This window comes from Homalodisca vitripennis, chromosome 4, assembly GCF_021130785.1.
Source record: "Homalodisca vitripennis isolate AUS2020 chromosome 4, UT_GWSS_2.1, whole genome shotgun sequence".
Lineage (NCBI taxonomy): Eukaryota > Metazoa > Arthropoda > Insecta > Hemiptera > Cicadellidae > Homalodisca > Homalodisca vitripennis.
In genome coordinates this window covers 77,317,766-77,341,957 of record NC_060210.1, presented here as the reverse complement: position 1 = coordinate 77,341,957, position 24,192 = coordinate 77,317,766, and the positions used below count along the sequence as shown (strand labels likewise).

At 32.6% G+C, this 24,192-nt stretch overlaps 1 protein-coding gene across 4 annotated transcripts in view; it reads right to left on the bottom strand.

Moving 5' to 3' along the window:
• LOC124359566 (FERM, ARHGEF and pleckstrin domain-containing protein 1-like) overlaps nt 1-24,192 on the bottom strand; it is a 171,631-nt gene that overhangs the window by 58,834 nt on the left and 88,605 nt on the right. For 2 of the 4 annotated variants that reach the window (XM_046812425.1, XM_046812426.1), the window contains exons 4-10: nt 16,534-16,861; nt 15,907-16,030; nt 14,997-15,084; nt 13,644-13,799; nt 12,127-12,132; nt 7,073-7,233; nt 2,040-2,114 (exon numbers count right to left, since the gene is read on the bottom strand). In XM_046812425.1, coding sequence (XP_046668381.1) covers nt 2,040-2,114; nt 7,073-7,233; nt 12,127-12,132; nt 13,644-13,799; nt 14,997-15,084; nt 15,907-16,030; nt 16,534-16,861 — 938 coding nt within the window. The remainder of the gene's footprint in view (nt 1-2,039; nt 2,115-7,072; nt 7,234-12,126; nt 12,133-13,643; nt 13,800-14,996; nt 15,085-15,906; nt 16,031-16,533; nt 16,862-24,192) is intronic. The other 2 variants (XM_046812427.1, XM_046812428.1) reach the window with 2 other exon arrangements.

The following is a 24,192-nucleotide window of genomic DNA, read 5'->3' as shown; positions in this document are numbered from 1 at the left end:
ATACTTATTTTGTATATTTTAGAACACAGTGTTAAAATAATTGTAGCTTAGAAACAACAACATGGAATCTTCAATAAATAATACTGCAACAAATTCTATTAAGGTACATCATTATAATTAAAGTAAAAATATTGGGGTTTTTATCTTTTTAGATTGTGTTCCAGTTTAAAAATTACAAAATATTCAACACAGTACAGGGACATTTCCCTAAAACTCACGTTTCATAATAAAAGGGTGCGGTACTTTTCGCACAGGAATTGATAAAATGGCATGGCACTAAAGGGTTAATGGAGTTGTATAAATGCAGCAATTGTAACACCAATTATTTAGAGAGATTTATGTTACTCAAGACGAACATTGAGTGCATCATGTTACAATCAAAACACTGTTACTACCAATACACAAATGAACGTTAGCGAAGTAACTGTAATGCTTGGCATTGGTTAAGGTGCACTAAAAAAACTTAAAAAATTACTTTCCAGCCCATCAAAGTTACTATAGTAATTTGTTGTTTCCTCAAGATCAGATTTAGATGCATATAGTAACTGAGCCGACATTTCTGACTGAGTACTTATATTGTTCAATATATTGCCAATTACGAGCTGCAAAAACCACTTACTAGACAGATCATTTTTATGTTTCTTTCTATTATGTCCTTCGTGAGATTATAATTTTCTCAAATCAACAGAAAACCATGGACCATACTATGCCTATTTATTAAACTCCAACATTGTTAACTGTCCATTTCCCTTTTGCTATCTAATTTTGCTCCTCTTTATCCTTGGTTTATCTTATTATCAGTTAGTTACCTTTTTTAGAATTATTATCTGACTGACAGCATTCAGATAGTAAACAGATAAAGCATGATGTTGGTTCAAACCAAAGAAATATGCTGCTCAAATCTTTTGAAGGCCTGATACAACAAATTTACCTTGATTTACCTCTTTTTTTAATTATCAAAATTATATACTAAGCTTATTATTTCAACATTAGTACATCATAATGAGTAATAAATCTCTCCATGATTCATATTCTCAAACTGAAAAGTGGAGTTGCTGACCTATTCTCTCCTCACTAACATATTAATTGTCAATGATAAATATATTGAATGTAAATTTATTATAATAAAGATGATAAGGTATACTAAGTATATGTAATATTAAACACGCTCTCGTTTTTATACATATCATCAGATGAGATTTTGAAAACTTTTAAAGTCTAAAATATTTTATCCAATTAGGATTTAATTTAGTCAAGAAATACAAAATCTATAAATTCAGCATTTGGTAATGGCTACTCCAAAACACAGTTATTATTTAAAGTTGTTTGTAATAATAAAACTATCTCATTACAAGAGACATTTTTGGGCATATATTCTTGTTTGATTTGTAGCAAATTATTAATCAACAAGAGAATATATGAGAAATAAAAATCATATTTTAAAATATATTAACAAATCATTAAAAACTTTGCAGTTTCAGGTTTGTTACAACTCGAATAGTCTATGTTACTAAAATCATTAAATGTTTCAAATACTTGAATGGCTAACTTCATTGCTAAGAAATTAATGTTTAACGCAACAAATTAGTAAACCAAAAATTGTGTTCAAATATAGTTAAATACGCTTGAATTTAATATATTGAATGGGAAATTAAAATATTGTAGCTTGAGTTATAGCCTATTTGTATAACTATGAAACATAATAATCTCAAGTTAAAAATCTTATAAACTGTTAATATTTATGTTTTAAAAATGTTATGTTTTATTTATCCATATAAATATTAAACATTGAGAAGAAGAAAAAAAAGAGCAGTTGAGGAATCACATAACTTTGAAAACAACACACACAACACAATAATAGTTAGAAAACTGCATAAAAGAGCAACAATATTACAGGTAAGGAGGGGTGACCAACCAACACTACAGAGGAGATAGCTACAGTCAGCCACCACACATGATAGTCGTAGTGGCAGCACTGTCAAGTGTGGCGGCTGTGCGGGAATCTGATCATTCATGCATAGAGTCATTTGAGTTCTTACCTCTGAAATGTCTGTCGTTTTACATAGTTCTCTCGCACAAACTCCACCATTTGCTTCTGCGTCTTGCCACTATACCTGATAACAAAACATCATTGCCTTATCTTTAGAATTCCACTTGCAATTAGAAATCATTTAAATTGCCATTAAAAATTACCTGAGTAATTGATAAATCTTTGTTTATGCAAATTTAAATCAGCACAAAAAACATAAATCTTATTTATCTTATTTAAAACACAGAAGTAGTAAGATCTACCAAATTTAATAACTAATTATTTTGTTTCTACAATTATTATGAAAAGAAGTTCATTATTTAATGAGAGTTCCCTGTTTGGAGTTAGACCATTGAATACAATGCTGTATCATGAAAAACTTATTATTCCTTCCCAAGAATTATAAGAAAACTAAAAACGCATTCAAACTTAATATAAACTATGATTAATAATTATTTTACAATAACAAGTTTCTGAATAAAACAATATATGATAAGAAATACCATAAATACGTAACATATTATATTTATGGTATTTCTTATCATATATTGTTAGAGTACTAACACCAGCACCTTGATTTATATCAGAATTGTTATGGAAAACCGTAAAATTTTAAATTCCAGTATCACGCCAATTCCTATACTAATATTACTTGAACTAAACAAGATCTCAATTTAATACGAGATCTGTTCAAAAAGTATTGGATTTTTGTTATTAAAAGAGCATTTATTCAACTAGATCTATAAATTTCTAATCCCCTCCAAAATAGTCTCCTTAGTGACGCACACACTTCTCCCAGCGTTTCTGCCACTGTTCAAAACATTTCTAGAAGGCATCTTTTGGAATGCTGTTAAGCTCAGTCATAGTACTCTGTTTAATGTCTTCTCTTTCTTGAAATCGAGTTCCTTTCGGGGCCATTTTCAGCTTAGGAAACAGCCAGAAGTTGCAGGGAGCCATGCCGGGGGGATTACGGAGCTTGGTGAACCAGAGGTGTGTTATTTTTGGCGAGAAAACTCTGAATTAGATGTGCAGAGTGAGCAGATGCATTGTCGTGATGGAGCTGCCAAGTTTTTGTTGCCCACAGATTCGGTCGTTAGCGCCACACAGCATCACATAGGCGAAGAAGAACTTCAAGATAGTATTCTTTTGTGACGGTTTGGCCGTGTGGTGCATACTCATGATGCACCACTCCACTGGAGTCAAAGAAGACTGTCAACATGATCTTGACTTAGCTGCGAACTTGCCGTGGTTTTTTGGGTCTTGGAGTTGGCGTGTGTTTCCACTGCAATGATTGCATCTTGATTTCCGAGTTGTATCCATAAATCCAGAATTCGTCACCAGTCATCACTGTGTTCAGGAAGTCAGGGTTACTGTTTGCACTGTCCAGCATGTCTTGTGCAATTTCAAGGTGAGGTTGTTTTTGCTTCCATTGTCAGCAACTTTGGAACAAATTTTGATGGCCTGCCTAACCCCGTCGCACTTTCCACTAACGTTTGACCATTTTTTAATCAATTGTACCAATATTTTATTTCATTACTGCTCATGGCAGACTCCCCAAAAGCCTGTTGAATCTTGTGAATTTTTTCCTGCCGCTAGCACTTTATTCGTTAAAGTGGGAAGACAGAAAGTCCGATACTTTTTGAACAGCCCTCGAAGATGTGGTAACCAAGAGGCAATATACATTATTTGCATTGTCCATTATTTGGCAACATTCCTGCATGGATCAACCTAAGTCCTTTAAGCTGATATATCTGCCCTCTTTTCTTCTCAAATCCATGGAGAAGATGATTGTTAGATTTGTTTGAAAGGGATAGGCAATAGGCAATAGGCAATAGGCAATACACTTTATTGACATGTTCGTTGAGAACAGTACATGCGTCATTGGTACAGATTTCATGGTTGTATAAAAATTACATAGCTTAATCTAAGTTACAAGTTTAAAAATTCACTTTCTGAGTAAAACGGTCTCTCTTGTAGCCAGGCAGTTAATGCTTTTTTTAAACGTTTGGGTGGTTCATTCTTTAGGGATTCTGGAAGTTTATTGAAGTAGGCTGCTCCCTTATATGATGGTTTCCTGGCTGTGAGGCTCAGGTGGTGTACAGGCAGTGTGAAGTCAAGGACATGGCGTGTGTGATACTGGTGAAGGTCTCTGTTTCTAGTTTTTCTTGAGTGTACCGCATGCAGAATTACTTCTAGGATGTACAAGTTTACTACTGTGAGGATCTTCAATTTTCTAAATGCTTCCCGGCAGCTTTCTTGGTATTGGAGTCCTTCTAGAGCTCTTATTGCTAGTTTTTGCTGCCTGAGGATCTTCTCCATGTTGCAGTTAGCTGTTCCTCCCCATAGTGCTATACCATATCTGAGATGTGTCTCAAATAGTGAAAAGTAGGCTGTTTTAGCTGCGTCTTTATTGCTAATCTGTTTAATTCTGCGTATTACAAATATGCTGGTGCTTAATTTTTTGCAAAGCTGTTCAGTATGTGCTTTCCAGGTTATATGTTTGTCAATTAATATACCAAGGTGATTTGTTTGGTTTTTTGTTTCTAGGTCAGTGATTGGAAGATGTGTATTTTTTTGCCTGGTGGAGAAGTTTATTTGAACAGTTTTATTGTCATTTAGCACTAAGTTGTTCGAGATGCAGTATTGTTTTGTTGTGATTAGGGCGCTGCTTAGACTTCTGGCAAGGTGTTGCGTGGTTTTGTTAGATATTGTTATGACAGTGTCATCTGCGTACATGGTTGTGTGGCAGATGCGCTCTAGGTAGTCAGGTAGGTCGTTCGTAAGCAGTAGGAACAGGACCGGGCCCAGCACTGATCCTTGTGGCACTCCCATCTGCATGTCGGCAGTTTTTGACTGAACTTTTTCTAATAAATTGTTTTTAGTGTATTGGATTTCCACCAGTTGTTTCCTGTTGTTTAGGTAGTTCCAGAACCAATCTGCAGTTTTATCTTTTACACCCATGCTTTTTAGTTTTTGAAGAAGGCGTTTATGATTTAAGCAGTCAAATGCTTTTGTAAAGTCTAAGAATAAACTAGTAGCAGTGTGGCCCTCTTCCAGTTTGTCTATGACATGCTCTATAAGTTGAATCAAGGCCGTGGTTGTGGATCGTCCTTTCATGAAACCATGCTGATGTTTAGTTAGTAGGCTATTGTGCTCAAGATATTGTAAAAGTCTTTCCAGTACTATATTTTCAATAATTTTGGAGAAGGTGGATATGAGTGATATTGGTCGGTAGCTAGTCATGTCGGTGGTTGGTCCTTTTTTGTATTTCGGGTATACTTTTGCTGTTTTTAGTTTTTCAGGGTAAATCCCTTGTTGTAAGGATATGTTTATGATGTGTGTTAGGGGATCAGAAATTTCTTCTTTACAGATTTTTGCTAGTTTTGATGAGATGTTATCTAGGCCAGATGAGGTTTTTGTTTTCATGGAGTCTATTGTTTTCTTCACTTCTTCTTTTGTTGTTGGTTCGAACTGAAAAGTGTTGTTAGTGAGTGGCGGGGGATTTTGGCTTGTAGTATTTGTGGCATTTAAGTGGCTGTTTTGGAGAGTTCTTTGTGCTATTGAGGAGAAAAATTTGTTAAAACAGTCTGCTACTTCTGCAGGGTTGTGAAGTATTTTTCCATTGATTTGAAGGTGTATTTGGTTGTTCGTTTTGTGTCTGGCTGTCTTCTCTTTGTTTATTATTTGCCATAGGGCTCTGGGCTTATTTTCGGAGTTACTTATATGTGCTGCTACCGACTCTTTTTTGAGCTTTTTGAGCTTTAAGTCGTAGTCCTTTTTTCCTGGCTATTGTCTCTGTTTTGTCTTCTATTCGGCCTGTGCACTGCTCTTTTTCTAGGGCTCGGATGTACTGTTCCTTAAGTCTTGTGCATTCAATGTCCCAGGTCTGGGTTTTGTTATGTTTATTTTTGAAGGTCTTCAGTGGGCAGGTGTTGTCAAGGGTTGCTTGGATGATATTGTGGAATATGTTGTAAGCTGCGTCAGTGTTGTTGGAGTGGTACACAGCATCCCATTTTTGTTTGGCTAGAGTTGATTTGAAGTTTTCTATTGATTTTTTGTTGAAATTTCTCTAGATTTTTTTTGGATTCTCCTAGAGTGCCCTCTACATCCAAATCAGCATGCTTATACTCAAGGGAGATCATGCAACTCAGCCCTGTATCAACTGGTATGCAGGATTTAGAAAACACTGGCAGCAAAAGCAGTAGCCATAGGTGTCTTTCTGTACATCGAAGGAGCTTTTGACAATACAGGCACTTGAGCAATTGTCAATGCGGTCTCTTGAGACGTGGTATTGATGGTCAAATATATTAATAGGAGGTTTCAGTTGGAGGGTATTGGTCCATTGTTACTGAGAGGGTCTTCCATTGAGTTAAGTAATCCGAGGTTAAGTACCAAGGTGTAATCCTTGATAGGGTCCTGAACTGGGGACCCTATTTGGAAAGGGTTTTTGCCAGAGGAAAATGGCCTTTAATGCTATGCAGATGTGATAGGTGGGTACTGTGGACTTAAGCTGAGACTTTTGTATTGGCTTTATGTCTCTATGGTTAGACCTGCACTAATGTTTGGGGCTGTTGTTTGGTGGCCAAAAACGAAGGCCAAGACGGCGTTAGCTATTCTGGCTAGCCTATTGGCTTGCCATGTTATTACTGGGGATTTTCCAACATTGAATGTAAAGAGCTAGATTGAAAGCACAAAAAGGCTGGTACATTTTCAACAAATGAATTAAGTTTTATTAAACCTTTTACTGCCATAAAAAAACCGTCATTTTATTTACTTCAAGTATTTGTATGCTCAAGCCCTATAGTGCAAGAGGTAAAACTGGTTACTTTATTAAAAAATGTATAAATCAAGTTATATTAATGATAACATATTTTGTGTCAAAAGTTTACTTCCTTTATGACTACAAATCTGTTTAAGAAAAATTAAGAAAATTACAAAAAAGCATAGTATAAAACTGTTAAAATTATTAAAAAATTTATTTTTGTAAATAATATTTTAAACGTAATAAATTAAAAATATTTATTATATACCCAAGGCAGTTACCTGAAGGAAGATCCTCTACTGAGCACTCTAGTTCGTTGCCTTGGCACTTTCTTGACAGTTGAACAACGGAAGAAACCGTGGTTCTCAACACATTTCTTCCAAAAGTTTTTACACTCATTGCGCCCCTCAAAGAAGAATTCTACTGTGTCCTTGTAGTAACCCTGGACAACAATTAGGATCAGAAGATACAAAAATAAGCAATAAGAAGATGTTAAATGTAACCTAGCTGAGAATAAAGTAGCAAAAAATTAATACTTTTTTTATTAAATTAAATATTAAAAATTTAATAATCTAATATTAAAGAACTTTTATAGCAATCCATTACATAGCTTATATCTAATTATCCTTACAACAATGAGAAAATAGAATTAATTACAAACTTGTACTTTCTTGATTATTATTTGTCTATGAACATACTTTAAATACCTGTTATAAACATTTTATTGGAGTTCTGAAAATTTCATAATTTTCTAATCATGATGAGTATTATATTTCTCAGAATGTTTTGGGTTTAATGAAATCTTATTCTTTAAATAAATTAATTCTAATACATGGTACGCATTAATCAAATTTATAGTACATGTTTATAATATGTTGTCATTAACATTCAGTAAAATACATTAACTTGGAAAAAATACTTAAGAGTGTTAACTAGTTTACACAGGTTTAAGTTAACTAATTTACATAGGTTTAGTTGTGAAATTAAAAAAATTCTAAAGGTAGGGTCAAAGCAAGTTATGTAACTACAGGAAAATCAATATGGAGATACAAGCTTAATATAATCAAGGAATAACTCAAACCTCAAGCTTTATAAAAACTGTAGTTAGTGTATTACTTCTACATCAGTTTTAAAGATGATGGCATACGCATGCTGACAAATTGTACTGAATATTAAGGACTAGTTGATAAGCTAATGGTATGACACTTGCACACTCATTGACACTTCCCAAGGACCCAAATTTCACTTATTAACGGTTAACATGTGAAAATAATGTTTTGGGATTGATTTAGAATGGTGTAAAAGCTACATCACACAGATAATAAGGTTTTTATACTGCTGTTCACCTTTAAAAAAACCATACACTTTTCCCATATTTCCAAATGCTTTTAATTTGTTGAGACAAGGTTAGATTGAAATTATTTAAATGCTAAATTTGTCTACAACTTTCAACACTTACTTAATTATTAAAAAAAAGCTCATATCAAACAAAAATCTACATATCTAATCTACTTAAATTACATAAATATTAAGAAAACAAGTCAGTTCTTTTCAAGAAAAGAACTAACATCAATCAATCACTCTCAATGGAAGCAAGCAGATTTTAGGTGAGACACAGTACAGTCTGTAGCAATGACAAAAGTTTAACTCAGTCTGAGGGGCACAAACTAGTAAATTTTTATAAAGGGGTGGATTAATGTCAATATAAGCAAGCAAAATGTTAGGTGAGATACAATACAGTTTTTAACAATGACAACAGCTTAACTCAATCTGTGGGACACAAACATCATTACAAACTAGTACATTTTTGTCTAGGGATGAATTAATGTCAATATAAGCAAGCAAATGTTAGATGAGACACAGTACAGTTTGTAGCATTGACAAAAGTTTAACTCAGTCTAAGGGGCACCAACAACATTACCAACTTGTAAATTTTTATCTGGAGATGAATTAATGTCAATATAAGCAAGCAAATGTTAGATGACACACAGGACAATTTGTAGCATTGACAAAAGTTTAACTCAGTCTAAGGGGCGCCAACAACATTACCAACTTGTAAATTTTTATCTGGAGATGAATTAATGTCAATATAAGCAAGCAAATGTTAGATGAGACACATTACAGTTTGTAGCGTTGACAAAAGTTTAACTCAGTCTAAGGGGCACCAACAACATTACTAACTTGTAAATTTTTATCTGGAGATGAATTAATGTCAATATAAGCAAGCAAATGTTAGATGAGACACATTACAGTTTGTAGCATTGACAAAAGTTTAACTCAGTCTAAGGGGCACCAACAACATTACCAACTTGTAAATTTTTATCTGGAGATGAATTAATGTCAATATAAGCAAGCAAATGTTAGGTGAGACATAGTTCAGTTTGTAGCATTGACAAAAGTTTAACTCAGTCTAAGGGGCACCAACATGAAAACATGTCAACGAAAACAATGTAAAGCACACGATAGTATTTAGCAGAATCAACATGTTTGTCTCTGTCTAAATAAAAACTGTAGTTGACGCGCTGAGATCTACTGCATGTAGTATCGCACCTAATAATGTTTTATGTTAGTTAGTTCAAGTGATATTATTTATTTGTATGTGTATTATTATGTATTTTAAATTTATGATCACACTACAAAGGTCTGACAATGAAGGAAAGCGTATGAAACATGTCACCGTAGAAACACAAGACAATTTATTTGATTGACAGTAGTAGGATAGAAACCTAATTTTAGTCATTCTAAACAATCTTCAACTATTCACAAGCAATTATAATAAGAAAACTAGTCAGTCTCTGTCTAAGGAAGGAACCATGTCAATGAAAACATTCACAGAAGGTGTTGGCTGTCAGACGTGATGGATTACTCGCAGGCATTTGATTCGATAAATCATGAGCTATTGATGGTGAAGATGAATTTTTATGAATTTGGCAAAAGTGTAATCGGATGGGTGTAATCATATCTGGAAGATACATGCTAGGTGACAAGCTTAGAACCGAAGATATTAATGAGGCAATTTCTCCGAGTGTCATTCAAGGGTCTGACAACAATCGCCTCAAACCCAATGTGGGCAAGTGCACTCTACTTAATATTCTCCACGAAACTTGGTGGAGGCTCCTAGTGGCAAAGTGAGAGTTTGGCTGTGTGACAGCGTGAAGACTCTTGTGTTATGCTACATTCTCCAATCATGTCATATGTCATATACACTACCAAGGTTTAGAGATATGCTGTCTGAGTCTGCAAAGTTGCAGCTAATGCAGGCTTTTGTATTTTCTGTTTTATTATTATTGTTATCCTGCCTACGGTAATAGAATCTCAAAGAGAGACATGGAACAAATCCAGAAAATGCAAAGCTCTGCAATTTATTTTGTTTTTAAATTGGAGCATTTCAACCAAATATCTCATGCTAGCCTTTTGAAAACAACACGCAGGATACAGACCTGCACCATGATCCAAAGATTTTATCCCATGGGGAGCCACAATATCTAAACGGGAAACTATCACACCAGGAGAAAGTCTCTCAAAATGGACCCACCATGTTGTGCATTCAATTGACTTTGCAAAGGTTAACTTGGAGTTGAGGAGGAGAAGCTTCTCTTACTTTGACAACTAATTGTTTAACAGTCTCCCCAACCACTTTAAACAAATCCATCATGAATGTTTTAAAATTAGAATTAAGGATTTTATGCATAATCAGATTTTAGTCAGTAACAAATTCAATTGATGATAACAAGATTTGTTGGAACCCTAATTTAGTTGTAATTTTCAGTTAGTTTTGTGTAGTTTTAAATCTTATTTTAAATTTTATTTATTCATATTTATTGAGCTAAGTTCTTCTGAAAAACAGCCTGTAAAATAAGAAATGATTGGAAATAAAAGGTATTTTTATTTATCTATTTTATAAATACTAGTCATTTCACACTGTAAGTCATTTTGCTACTGCTAATATTTTGCATTCAACAAAGTTAGGAGTGCCAAATATATTAGAGAATAAATATCACCAAACCTCTATGAACGGAGTATGGCACGGTTTGAAGTAACAAGTGAGATAAGATCACAAGTTTATTATATGAGTGATGGTATTGTTGATACTCTTTGCCTTGTTGTGAACATTTTTTTGAGGATTATATGCTGAAATACCAACTACTGGTACTTTTACTTTATGAGAATGTGCATTTATTCTCCACAGATGTATGTTTTTTGAAATGGTATAGCTTGGCGTGTACTTTAGTCAAACTGGAATAGTGTATGACAGTTCATTCTCTAGTTTTTACCATTTCTTGTTAGATGCTTGTTGTAAAACTTACATAACAACATTCCTTATCGTCACACAAGTCTCCTATTTCAAACGAGTTGAAAACGTGAGTTCAGAATGCTCTTGTTTTCTCTCACTCTTTCTGAGAGATCTGCTCTTTATCATAAAACAACATTTGAACCTCCTTTATTTCTGGCTACCCCTGAAATCTGAGACTTCTGCAAAAACCTATGACATTCGTGGGTACCTCTTTTGGGCTAGGAATGCCCTTAACTGGGATGGTGGAGAATTAAGTATTTTATAAATACCTGGGTGTAGAAGTGGTGGATCAGAGTACAAGTGTAGGAATATCAAGATACTACTCGTAAATACAATTTATTGGATATGGCTTTATCTGATGTTAGTTGTACAAGGGTCTTTGTTTCATACTAGAGAAGAATGCTATAAGCCATATGTTGTCTTTAAAAGAGGTGAGGAGATCCTGTGTGCCATTGGCAATAGAGATAACCAGTAATTGATATTGTATCATAAATACAATGGCCAGGCCAATAACATCATGGTTTTATCATACATATTCACTTGGACCGGATTTATGATATATAGTTGTTGTACAGTGCAGATTCTCATTCACAAGTTTGGATCTCACTCTTTGCTTCTTCGAGGCAGTATCGAATTATTCTACACTGAAAAGGATGAGTACCAGAGCTGTGGGGTTTTGCCTAGTCGCATAGTCCTTCCACCAATTACATATTTGGGAGGTAAGTACTTTAAAAGTGATAAGTACTTTCGATACCAGGCTCTTTTCATCAATTCTTTCCTCTCACGTTATTACATATTTTCTCACTTTTTTAGGTTGTTTTGGTATCATTGCTTTAAACGATGTAGGTAAAAAACATTACTGTATGTAGCAATGACATATTGACCTTAATCTAAGGCTACCAACAACACGGAACACAAAAATATCTTACAAAGTACCTAAGAAAATAAGTCAATGTTTGTCAAAGGAAGAACTAATGTTAATGAATGCAAGCAAATGTTAGATGACACACAGTACAGTTTGTATCAATGACATACGTTTACCTCAGTCTAAGGGGCACCAACACCATGGAACACAACAACAAATGTCTCAAAAATTGTATCAGACAATCTAAGAAAATTAATAATAATTCTAGAACTAAAATGCCTCTAATAACAGATCATAACTTGTGTGTTTTGTATACTGCCTGTTGTTAAGACCATTACATTTTTAATGATTTTTACTATCAGTACAAAACAAATTGGGATATGTATAAAAGGACGAAGGATTATAGAATTTTAGATCTAGATATACATAACAAGGTTCAACAGAAAAAAGGGTCATTTGGACTGAGGAAGTGTATAAGTGTGAGCTCTATTTGATCTTATTTAAAAAAATAAATTTAAGTAATTCTTGGTCACTGTTATATCTCATCTTTTGTTGCTGTGAATTCTGCTTTTTGCAGACATCATTTGTCAATTTATATATACTATGCAGCTCTTTTGTGATGTTTATAAACAGTTTTATTACTAGTATTTAGAATTTTTCATCAATTTAATTCAAAACAATAGGACATCAAATTAATCTTAATACGGGTATTAGTTAAATCAGAAATGTAAATCACCCCCAAGTATTTTGCGATAAATAACAGCGCTTGTTACAAGGCACTGTCATCTGAATGAGCCTTGAGGGTTTCACAGGATGGGTGTCTTTGCCAGAGACCCAATGTGTACGATGTGCAAGCAGCACGAGGAGACAGCTGAGCACATCGTAAATGATCTGGCGAGGGAGAAGGCACTAGGCCTTTGAAACATTGGTTAAAGGACGGGTGATATCTCACAGGGAGCTCATTGGTAAATTACAGCACTTCACTAAACTTCTTGAACGATTTAGAATGTACTGAACATCTCTTTTTACCCGGTGGGGAGTGCAAAAAACTAGTTTTTGGCTGGCGTACTCAAGTTTTAGGATGAATGAATGACCCCTAAGTGTAAATCCAATTTTATTACTATCATAAATGCTGCCTGAATCAAGAAAATTTTGATTCCACCCTGAGAATGGAGAAGTGGATCTAACACGCCTATATGTGTCATCAAATGTTGTAAGAAGGTTATTAAACTGTTTTTCTGAGCCAAAACTGTAAACCTAAATGGCCGCTGCCACTGAAAATCTTAGCAACTGCTGTTTGTAATGCAAACCTATTTTGCTGCAGTTTTTTGTAAAAGAAAAATATAAAAACTGTAGACATTCATAATGGACTTCTCGCATTATACAGAGAGAATATTACTATATGACATACCATTTGTTTTTAAATGTCAGATGAATATCTATGATAAAAATAAGTGCACAATAATTTATTGTGACAAATCAATTTACTTGTCATCAAACGTTACGTTCATTTTATAAATAAAGATGCAATATATTTTTTATCAAATACAACTTACCTAAATAAGAGTATTAGTACGAGTATTACAATTAGAGAGGCACAGGGTTTATAAAAAACCATGAATAAAATCATACTTAAAACATATTTAATATACATTTTTAAGAGCTAAGACAGTGCTGAAAGTTAAATACTTACATAGCCTTCTGGGTGAAGTTTGATAAGGAAACGTTTCCGTTTAAAACTTATTTTCCTAATCTTAGCCCAGGAGAAAGTGTTGATTTTAGTGTAATTCTGGAAGACGACGATACCCATGTGAGCGACAGACAAATTCAGTGGTACCCCTTCATGATCCTACACAGACAGTCCAACTAAATATATTATAATAAACCTTATAAACATAAGAATAATTTAAGTCAAACAGGCTGATAGTAAACAAGATTAGTAATGTATACCTGACAATATTAACAAGATAATGAAGTAATTGCTATATTTAAACAAACAAAAAATCTTACATTAGAGCATCCATAGATAGAGAAGTATAACTGCTCCACTGAGTGCAGACATGTTGAGGAGTACGACAGTGGAGAGGTAGAATTTGTGTGCTAATTATTGAGACTGCCAAGGCAAGCCCCCAGTGTATGTGTTGGCCTAATTACATTCAGATCTCTGTGGTGCTGCTTGTAATACTAGATTATATATGAGAAGTATAACTGCTCCACTGGTTGCAGGCATGTTGAGGAGTACGACAGTGGAGAGGTAGAATTTGTGTGTTAATTATTGAGACTGCCAAGGCAAGCCCCCAGTGTATGTGTTGGCCTAATTACATTCAGATCTCTGTGGTGCTGCTTGTAATACTAGATTATATATGAGAAGTATAACTGCTCAACTGAGTGCAGGCATGTTGAGGAGTATACTAGATTATATATGAGAAGTATAACTGCTCCACTGGTTGCAGGCATGTTGAGGAGTACGACAGTGGAGAGGTAGAATTTGTGTGTTAATTATTGAGACTGCCAAGGCAAGCCCCCAGTGTATGTGTTGGCCTAATTACATTCAGATCTCTGTGGTGCTGCTTGTAATACTAGATTATATATATGAGAAGTATAACTGCTCAACTGAGTGCAGGCATGTTGAGGAGTATACTAGATTATATATTCTGTGTGTGAAGGAAAGGTTGTAGATTCTACCACTAAGATAAACACTCATTTGTGATATCAATTCAAATATGATTGTATGATAATTAAGTCCTAATTAATGGTTTTTTATTAGTAACTTAATACACTAAAGCCTCATAAAAGCATTCTACATCGCTGGGATCAAAAAGAACTTTATCTCCAAAATCACATAGACAAATAGTAAAATCACAATGGGATTATTTCAGATGTCAGCACCATTATTTTAATTGAAAATGATAAAATCACCTTCTTTGCCCAAACTTGGTTTCTTTCTAAATATTACACTGAGCACTACGGTATATTACCAAGTTGAAATTTAAACTATAATAATACTATTATAGAATATATTTTGAATGTTTTCAAGACAAAATACCTTAGCAGGGTGCATCTTCATCCCGTATAGTTCACATCTACGGGCAGTCTCCAACAGGTTTAAATCCGCTTCTGCTGGTGACTGACCCCTGTTATTAATAACATATATGAGCAAACTCTTTTGAGGAGGAGACCACTGGTATTGAAATATATCATAATTCATGTTAAAAGAAGGAATTAATCTAAGATGGCAATTTATATGTTGATTACAAACCGTTTACTAATACTGAACAGCAAATAGCTTTATTTTTTTATTGCAAGATCTTTATTTAGTAAAACGAAACCACATCAATTTGATTTAGAAACAGTTTCTGTACTATTTATAGACCATGTAACTTGAGTTTTTGTTTAAAGTTTATTATTGATGATGGATGAATTGAAAGGATACTAGTTTTGCAGAAATTTACCTTGTCAAAGTTAAAAATAGAACACTGTCTTTCAAGGATTGGAATCTATCCTCTCCCCCAGGTGTCAAAACACATAAAAGCACAAGGTTAACATATTCAAATTTTGTTTGCAAATACATTCAAAATTATGTACTTAGTGCCTTATTTTAGTTTGCATTTGGAATTTTTAAGAACAATTTTGAGTTTTTCATGATGCAGATTCGGACAACTTGTACAGGAAATGGCATTTCGCAGCAAGATTCAGGTCTCTTGTATGGAAGAGGGTAAAACTCTGCATTAACTGCATTATTGCACACCTACAGCATGACTGAAAACACCACACAACTTTTCAGATTAACGAACATTGTTGTTTCTGAAATAAAAGTGATGAGTTGGTGGACTGTCGGTATATGGTATTTCACTTTTATTCATACAAATCCTTTAAATACTATCTTTTGAAAATATTAAATTTTTATCATATTATATCCCATATCAATATTATAATCTGTCCAGTAAACAACTTACGCATGTTTTTTGTGATTCTCCATGATCCTCCTCTCCAGGTCGCGATCTTGATGAGGCACAAACTTGTATGTAGAGAGGTAGGATGCATCAGGATAGTCTTCGGCTACAAAGTCCCCACACTCCGCTGTACAATATGACAATTTAACTTTACTTCATTATTTTTATATTATTACACTTATAAGTGTAACTTTAAAATATTATTTTTTTTTTATTTTGCAAGTATATAACAGGTGAACGTAAATTTCTTAGCATATAAAAAATATCTTGTTACATGTGATTGTCAATTTATTGTAATTATGCAATTGCATTGTCATTCATGCTAACATTTAGTAAGCATATTGATTTCTTCAGCAACTCTTCTCTAAAATTTAACTCTCAATATTTACAAACTTGGATTCATTATGGAAAAATATATTTTTTATCCTTCCGAAAAGGGTTTTCCAATTGAAAACTTGACTGCTGTAAAATATTCTTATTTCCTTTTCACAAACTAAAACAATTTAAAATGTCTTTAGAGTTCTTTTGTTGCTTAACCCAAACGTAAATCTATAATTTTTAGAAGGTATCTAAAGTTAAAATCTATCTTAAACAAAAATTTAGACACAAATCCATATTTATCCTGCCCACCTTGCACGATGTAGGAGGCCATTAGAGCTGCAGTGTTCTCGTTACACTGTATGTGGCCCTGTGATAGATCCCGTTTAATTTGCAGACAAAACAGGTAACGGGTGAACTCCTCCTCCAGCTGGGCCGGATCCGGGGTGTAGAACTTGACACAGAAGTACAGCAGCGGATCTACTAAGGTCAGACCCACTTGCCGTGCCAACGGTTTCTCCAGGTCCAACCAGTAGCGCGTACCGCTTGAGTCCTGGTATTCCAGTCCAAAGTAGTCAGCTTCCAGTAGATGAAGCTGCTTGCAGACTTGGTCAAACAGCACTCTACCAACTGCTTTTGCCTGAAACACCAAAAATACTTAGAATTCAATTCAATATTGTATGCTGACAACTTTACACTCATAAGGGAAAATGGATAGAACCATACCAGTATAGAATAGAAACACTTTAATGAGGTGAAATTAGGACCATATGGTCCTTTCTTACATTTAACCTCTTACACTTGGTATGCATAACCTGGAACAAATCTGTAAAAACATTCAACATAAAGATATCAACACAGAAAACAAAAGTAATGGCTTTCAAAAGAAAAGAATCAAGAAATAAAATAATAATAAACAGCACAATAGTGGAACAAACAAAACACTTTTAGATTTATAGAATAAAACATAACATGTGAATACAGCAGAGACATTGAATAAATTTAGTGTAGAACAATCAGCAGAATTCTAAAAACTAAATAATAAGAGGGATATATAGCACAGATTGCCCGAGGAAGAGATGGAGAGTACTACAACAGGCAAATAATGTTTGAAGCGCAGAGGAAAAAGAAGTAATTTATTGCATTAGCCACTGTGATCTATTTAACTTATGTGATATTTACTTATGGGGATACTTAAATGAACAAGTATACACTCATGGTTTTAACAATAATGAGAATTTGAAATGTGTTATCAAAGCACTTCTTCGAATACATTAGCATTTATTTTCAAGAACATATAAATCATTGTTTGGTGTTATCATAAGTGTGTCACTTTGAAAGTGGTTCAGTTTGAAGTTTGTTTTGCAGTCCAATTTACTTGATATTTATTAATTTTTAAATTTAGTTTCTATTAAATTATATTTGTGCCATTATAAATTTTCAAAAATCTAAGAAGAATATTATACTTTACTTTCACTATTTTTCTTTCAGCCACAATTTTGTTTCTCTAAGCATCAGAAAGCTGTTTCACAGATCATTTTCAGCAATTGTATGAAGGAGTGAGTGGTTTTCCAAAATGACTGGTGAAGAAATACGTAGGAAATTAAAAATAAAACAAGGACATTTATTTGTGAGACTACACTATGCTCATGTCTCTGTTTACATTTGTCTAGTATTTATCTTAATGTCTTACTATTTGTATATGCAATACCACAGTTTTCGTCTAGAGGTATCCATTACCTTAAGTTGAAAAAATTAATCGTTACATGCACAATCATGTATTTTATTATTATCACTGCAGTTCCTGTAGCTTCACTATAAAGGCTAGATCCATCAATCCTGATTAGAGTAGGCTATGTGTGATGCTCCTGAATTACAGAAATACTTGCATCATGATTATAGGTACTGAAAAATACCAACATTTAATAACTTTTAAATGTTTCAGCTTACACAAATGAAACTAAGTACAATAATTTAAAACCTAAGAATCAATTGTTAGTGTTATTAGAAGTTATTCACTTTCTCAGGAGGAAGGATCATAAATAAGCAGTTTACATTGATTTGAACATCTTTATAAGTGTAAAACATAAATGAGCAGTTTACATCTGATTTGAACATCTTTATAAGTGTAAAACATAAATAAGCAGTTTACATTGATTTGAACATCTTTATAAGTGTAAAACATAAATAAGCAGTTTACATTGATTTGAACATCTTATAAATAATTTAAAACCTAAGAATCAATTGTTAGTGTTACTAGAAGTTATTCACTTTCTCAGGAGGAAGGATCATAAATAAGCAGTTTACATTGATTTGAACATCTTTATAAGTGTAAAACATAAATGAGCAGTTTACATCTGATTTGAACATCTTTATAAGTGTAAAACATAAATAAGCAGTTTACATTGATTTGAACATCTTTATAAGTGTAAAACATAAATAAGCAGTTTACATTGATTTGAACATCTTTGTAAGTGTAAAACAATCTTGAGAAATTTGGATGACGTAAAAAAATTTTAAACATTTGAAACTGAGTTTGCCATTTAATATTATAAATTAGGTTCATGACAAAAAATGTATACAAAACAATTAAGATACAGAGAAAAAGGAATACTGTCTAAAATGTGAGAGTCCCAAAAAGGTTTTTGCAGTTTTTTTTTGGGGGGGGGGGGAGCTTGATAAGGTAAGATAAATAACTCAGTACATCCATTAAATCTATATGAGTTGTTGGCGTTGACTCATGGGCTTTGCTCATCGACAAATATTTGTGTTTGTTTATAGTGTTTGTGTTCAATGTTTTTCAGTATATGTAACTTTTTAAATTTTACTAAATCAAATGATGAAACGATAACATTTCCCAAGATCTGAATATGAAAACTAACCATAAATTCAAAACGTGGTAATCCAACAACAAGGATATGAAAAGAACAAAAGAAGAAATAAAAAAGTATGTAAGAAAACCCCTTCTTGTGACACATACTTCTCTTTGTTCTAAATAGATATTCGGTTTAGTTATTTGATAAATTATATGAATAAAATTAAACAGCTTATTTACTATTCCATTCCATGTTCAAAATTTATATGACTGCCTTTTTGTTTAAAAAAATATACCTGACATGGCAAAAGAAGAGTTTTTAATAGTGTCCAAATGTTTGTTATGAGACTCTAAATTGATAAGTTAAGTTTGATTTTAATGGCTGTGTTATTAAAAATTAATAACTCTAATCCGATTTTTTTAGCATAAAGTTTTATACCATGCATTTTACACTGTTACTTTGTACAAAAATTTTTGAAAATTGTGAGTTTATATCCCAATAGTACTGGATTGTAAAGTTTTACACATTTACAAGTTTAATGTGTGATTATACCAAAAAAAGTCATTTAAAAATAATTAATAATAAATAATAAGAAAATGTATATATATATATATATATATATATATATATATATATATACACTTTCCATGATACAGTAAATGGACTTGTTGTGTCTAAAAATTTGTTTAAGTTATATTTTAACTTAAGATACTTTCTAAAAATGTAGTAGTATCTATATGTAATAATTGAAAAATATACAGTAAACAGTTATGGTTAAAAACTAACGATGTAATGGAATGAGTACATCTACAAGAACAAACGCCTCAGAGAAGACTCAACATGTTGATAAAGGGCACAACAACAGAATATAGAATGCAGGTGAGTGAGACCTATTGTCTGCTGGATGGAGCTGAATAATTGCTGACACTGGCTTGGGCTCGGTTCGGCTACTCTGTTGACCTTTCTCACTTCTCTTCTCTATTACAATATTATTTTTCAACATGAAACACTTTATGGCACTGTCATTATACTGTTCACATCAACTAATGGTTTTCAAAGCGATAGAAAAATACTAGTTTAAATATGGACATAGTGATGATTCCACGAGCCATACTTGTGAAGGAAATATTTGTTCACTTTCATCTCATCAAATGCTAATTTCCTACTGAACATGTTTGTACTGAGTTACCTTTGTTTTTCACTGCCTAATGATATTGCACGTGAAGGAGGAGTCTACCAAATAATAATGTGGAAGGAAGCCATTACAGCCATCCAGACTGCTATAACTCAGCTCTAGATGTCACTGACAGTTACGAGCTGACAGTCATCAGTGATACCTTGGAGTTACTTGTGTACAGACACAGTTACCTGGGTGTGTTGTTGTATCACTTCAATATTATACAGTGTCATATTATATTACCAATATATAACTGACAACCACAATAATTTAATGTAATTTTTTTAAACACCTTCCATTTGAAGGCGCCCATTTTCAACTGTAGCAAAGACCTGTTTTGATTTGCAGAACAAGACAAGACTACATTTAATATATTAAAACCCCCATTAAGGTACCTTTAGTGCTTATGATGGGAGAGAACAATCTTATTGAACAGGGAAGGTCAATAAATCGACACAATAAACTATTAGAGGACCCAACAGAAAATAACAAAAGTTTTACCCACCAATCCAACAAAGTAACTTCCTCACACGTGTTATTGTGTCACACGATAAAATGTTAGATAATTATTCTCAGCTTAAATTTGTTACTTCTTTAACTGTCTCACTGTTATTACAATTACTCATAAATAAGTAAAATTGTTAGAATTTGATTTTTTCTTTTCATGTTTACCTTTTTTTTCCTCAAAAATCAATAAATTTTGTCCTTGGACTAAGAGGAACCTATGTACCAAGTTTTATATCTCTAGAACCTTTCTCTCAGGAGTTATTGCACAGGCAGACAACACAGGCAGGTCAGATCCTTAATAAATATCTTCAGAGCTAGGGAACTGAGAGTATTCTTTCAAAACTGTTTTATATCTTAAGATGCACAATAATGTTTCTCCTTCTCACTTCTTAACCAAATTTTAGTTTTATTTTCTATTAATACACAACAACATGTGTATTCACATATAAATGTTTAACTAAACAAGCCACTATTGTTAATAAAAATTTGTTTTTCCAAAAAATTTCTAAAATTTAATACTTACAATTCAAATAAGCATTGGTTATTTTCATGTTACTGAAAAACTATAATTTTTATGTAATGCTCTTTTTATTAGCACAACATCCCAATATCTGTATAATAATAATTAGTTGTTCAAACTTTCTAATACAGCATAATGTTAGGCTTAAATCAATAAAATTCTTAAATATCTTCTTGGTAAACTGTTTGAAAACTAATTTTGCTTCTGTCACATCTAATAACGTTTAAACGATTAGAAATTGAGTATTGAAGGAATAAACAAATTTTGTCAGTTAATAAAACAAATCAATCTACCTTAATCTATGTAAAATATAATACATTTTATCAACTAACGCAAATTACACCAAAATAATTTAGTTACATTTTTTTCAAGAATATTTATGTAGTAGTTTCAGCTTTATTAAAACCAATTATAATAAAGACAATATTTTTTCTGAAATGAGTTTCATTATTTGCACTAAGAGAAGTTACTAATTAAAGAACTTGCTAAATTATCAATAATTGTTGGAAGCTTGGTGAGACTAATTAGAGCATTTACTCAAAACAGTTTTAAGAATTCATTGCCAAATTTGTTCAATAAGCCAATATTTGTTAAATAATAATGAGCTGATTCGTAACAAATATATCTATAGCGACCAATGATCCTCTAAGGTTTATATGTATATTCAGAAATTAATTGACAGCATAAAGATAATTTGTTTTATAATATAAGCTCCGGCACTGCCATAACACATTTATATTGTAATTTTATTTATCATTCTTCTAAATAAATTGTAAGCATACAAAAGAAAACTTCTTAAAAATACTTTATAAATAAATATGAAAACAATCAAATTAGCTTACACACCACACATAAGTATTGCAAGCAGCTGCTGTTATTTATCTACAGCAAGTGTCGTAAACATTGTATATCTGGTTTTAAATAGAAAAGGTTTAAAAAATTCTACCCAAAAAATAAACTTTTAAAATAATCTGTATAGTATATTTGGTACATAAATTTATGGCATATCTAAACACTCAATAAAAATCTTAGAATCATATTTGGTAAATCGCAAACAATAGAGCAACCAGCATTACTCGAAGTGTCACTGGGAGTCCCTCAAGGCTCAGTTCTTGGTCATTTCTCTTCATTGTGATGATGAACGATTTACCTAGATGTATTGGGGTACAATCTGTAATATAGGACGATGACTCAAACTTTATAGAATAGCAATAAAAGTGTAGCTGTATTACATACCATTATGGAAATAGCTCAATTTGATACACTCAATTGATTTCTTCAAATAAACTTCTGAACAATGTGGAAGGAACAAAAAATATATTACTTATTTCAGATTATGACTTCAACAATGAATGTGTCAAGCTGTTTGGGTGTTTTATTGATACAAAATTAAGTTGGAAAGATCATATCAATAATGTAAGTGAAAAAGTTTTTAAAGTATACTTTATACTGTGAAATTGATAGATTTCATTTCAATTTATTATCTTAGAACTGCTTACAGGATTATACAAAGTATAAAAAAATACTAGTAATGCTTAGCTGTCAAATTACATTAGAACATGTTATGTATATATAATGTCTGTTATTAAGAACCCAATAGGTTGTTCTTAAAAACAAATCATTGTCTGTCCGCCCATGCCATAACTCTTGATAAAAAAAGTCCTAGAGGCTTAAAACTTGGAACATCTAGGTTTCTCTTGCATTTCTATTCTATTATAAACTGCAAAATGGTTCCAGATTCATCCACTTAGTTACATGATAATTCCTACTTTATCATTTAGTATAACTTATACGATTCTAGAGTAGTAATACAGTGACTCTATATAACTAGAAAACTGTAGAGATAAACTTCATAGATATGTTGGCACAATTTAATTTACAGTTTACATTAAATTATTTGTTAGATTTACAGAGTACACAGTTATATTTTCCAATATTAAGAAGTACAACAACTTATTTAAACAACATTTTGTGCTAATTTTGATACTAAGTAGGAATTGAGAAATGGTTTTTGTATAAACTCTTTGAGTGTCACTGTTGTAGAGGTGAGTAAGATGGAAAACATGAAGACTGCATTTCAGCATCAGACCGAGCAGTACAGAAGTAACCTGATCATAAACTCACGACTGTGGAACGACCCAGGCATGGTGGTTGACGCATGACTCTACACAGCTGACCGTTGTGGTGAGTCATAAGTAGTTTTCAAGCCCATCAGTGACTCTCCAGACATGTTGTGAGCAATAAGCCTTTTAAAACTGATTTCACAAAACTACTTCTAACTGACTTTACAGTTACAATGATGGAGATCAATCCATTTCGAAATGTGGAAACTTATTTAATGAATCCTGTTTAATTTTGTATTTGTACAGAAAAGCATGGATTTAAAATATATTCCTCTTCACAAACATGAGAATTTCAATTTCATAATGTGAAAAATAGTCTTTAAATATTCAATTAAATCAGGTTTTAAATCTGCTTTCCAAAACTTTTACCCTACCCAACAAATGTAACCTATTACCCTAAAATAGAACAACAATTCTGAAAACAATCTTTGGAATGAATTTAAATGCAAAAATTCTAATAGTACATGTTTAACTGTTGCAGTCTACATGATTGTTACGAATTAATCTTCAGATTAATTTATATTAATAAATTATAATATATTATATTATATTTATTCAGATTAAACTAAAATCAGGAATTGGGAATAAATCTATTTGACTTCTAATGATGGGTTCATTAAGTTCATAGATCAAAACAGTGCCAACACTAAGCCTCTTGACAGTATAAAAGTTGTACTGGTACGAGAGAAACGTTGGTAGCAGTAGCATTCAAGCAAGTTAACGACCTGTGCTACCCAACAAGCAGCCAGCAGACAACAATCATCTGCTCACATAATTTCTTGTTTCCATGTATTCATGTCGTTAGCTAAAATATTTGTGATATACAAA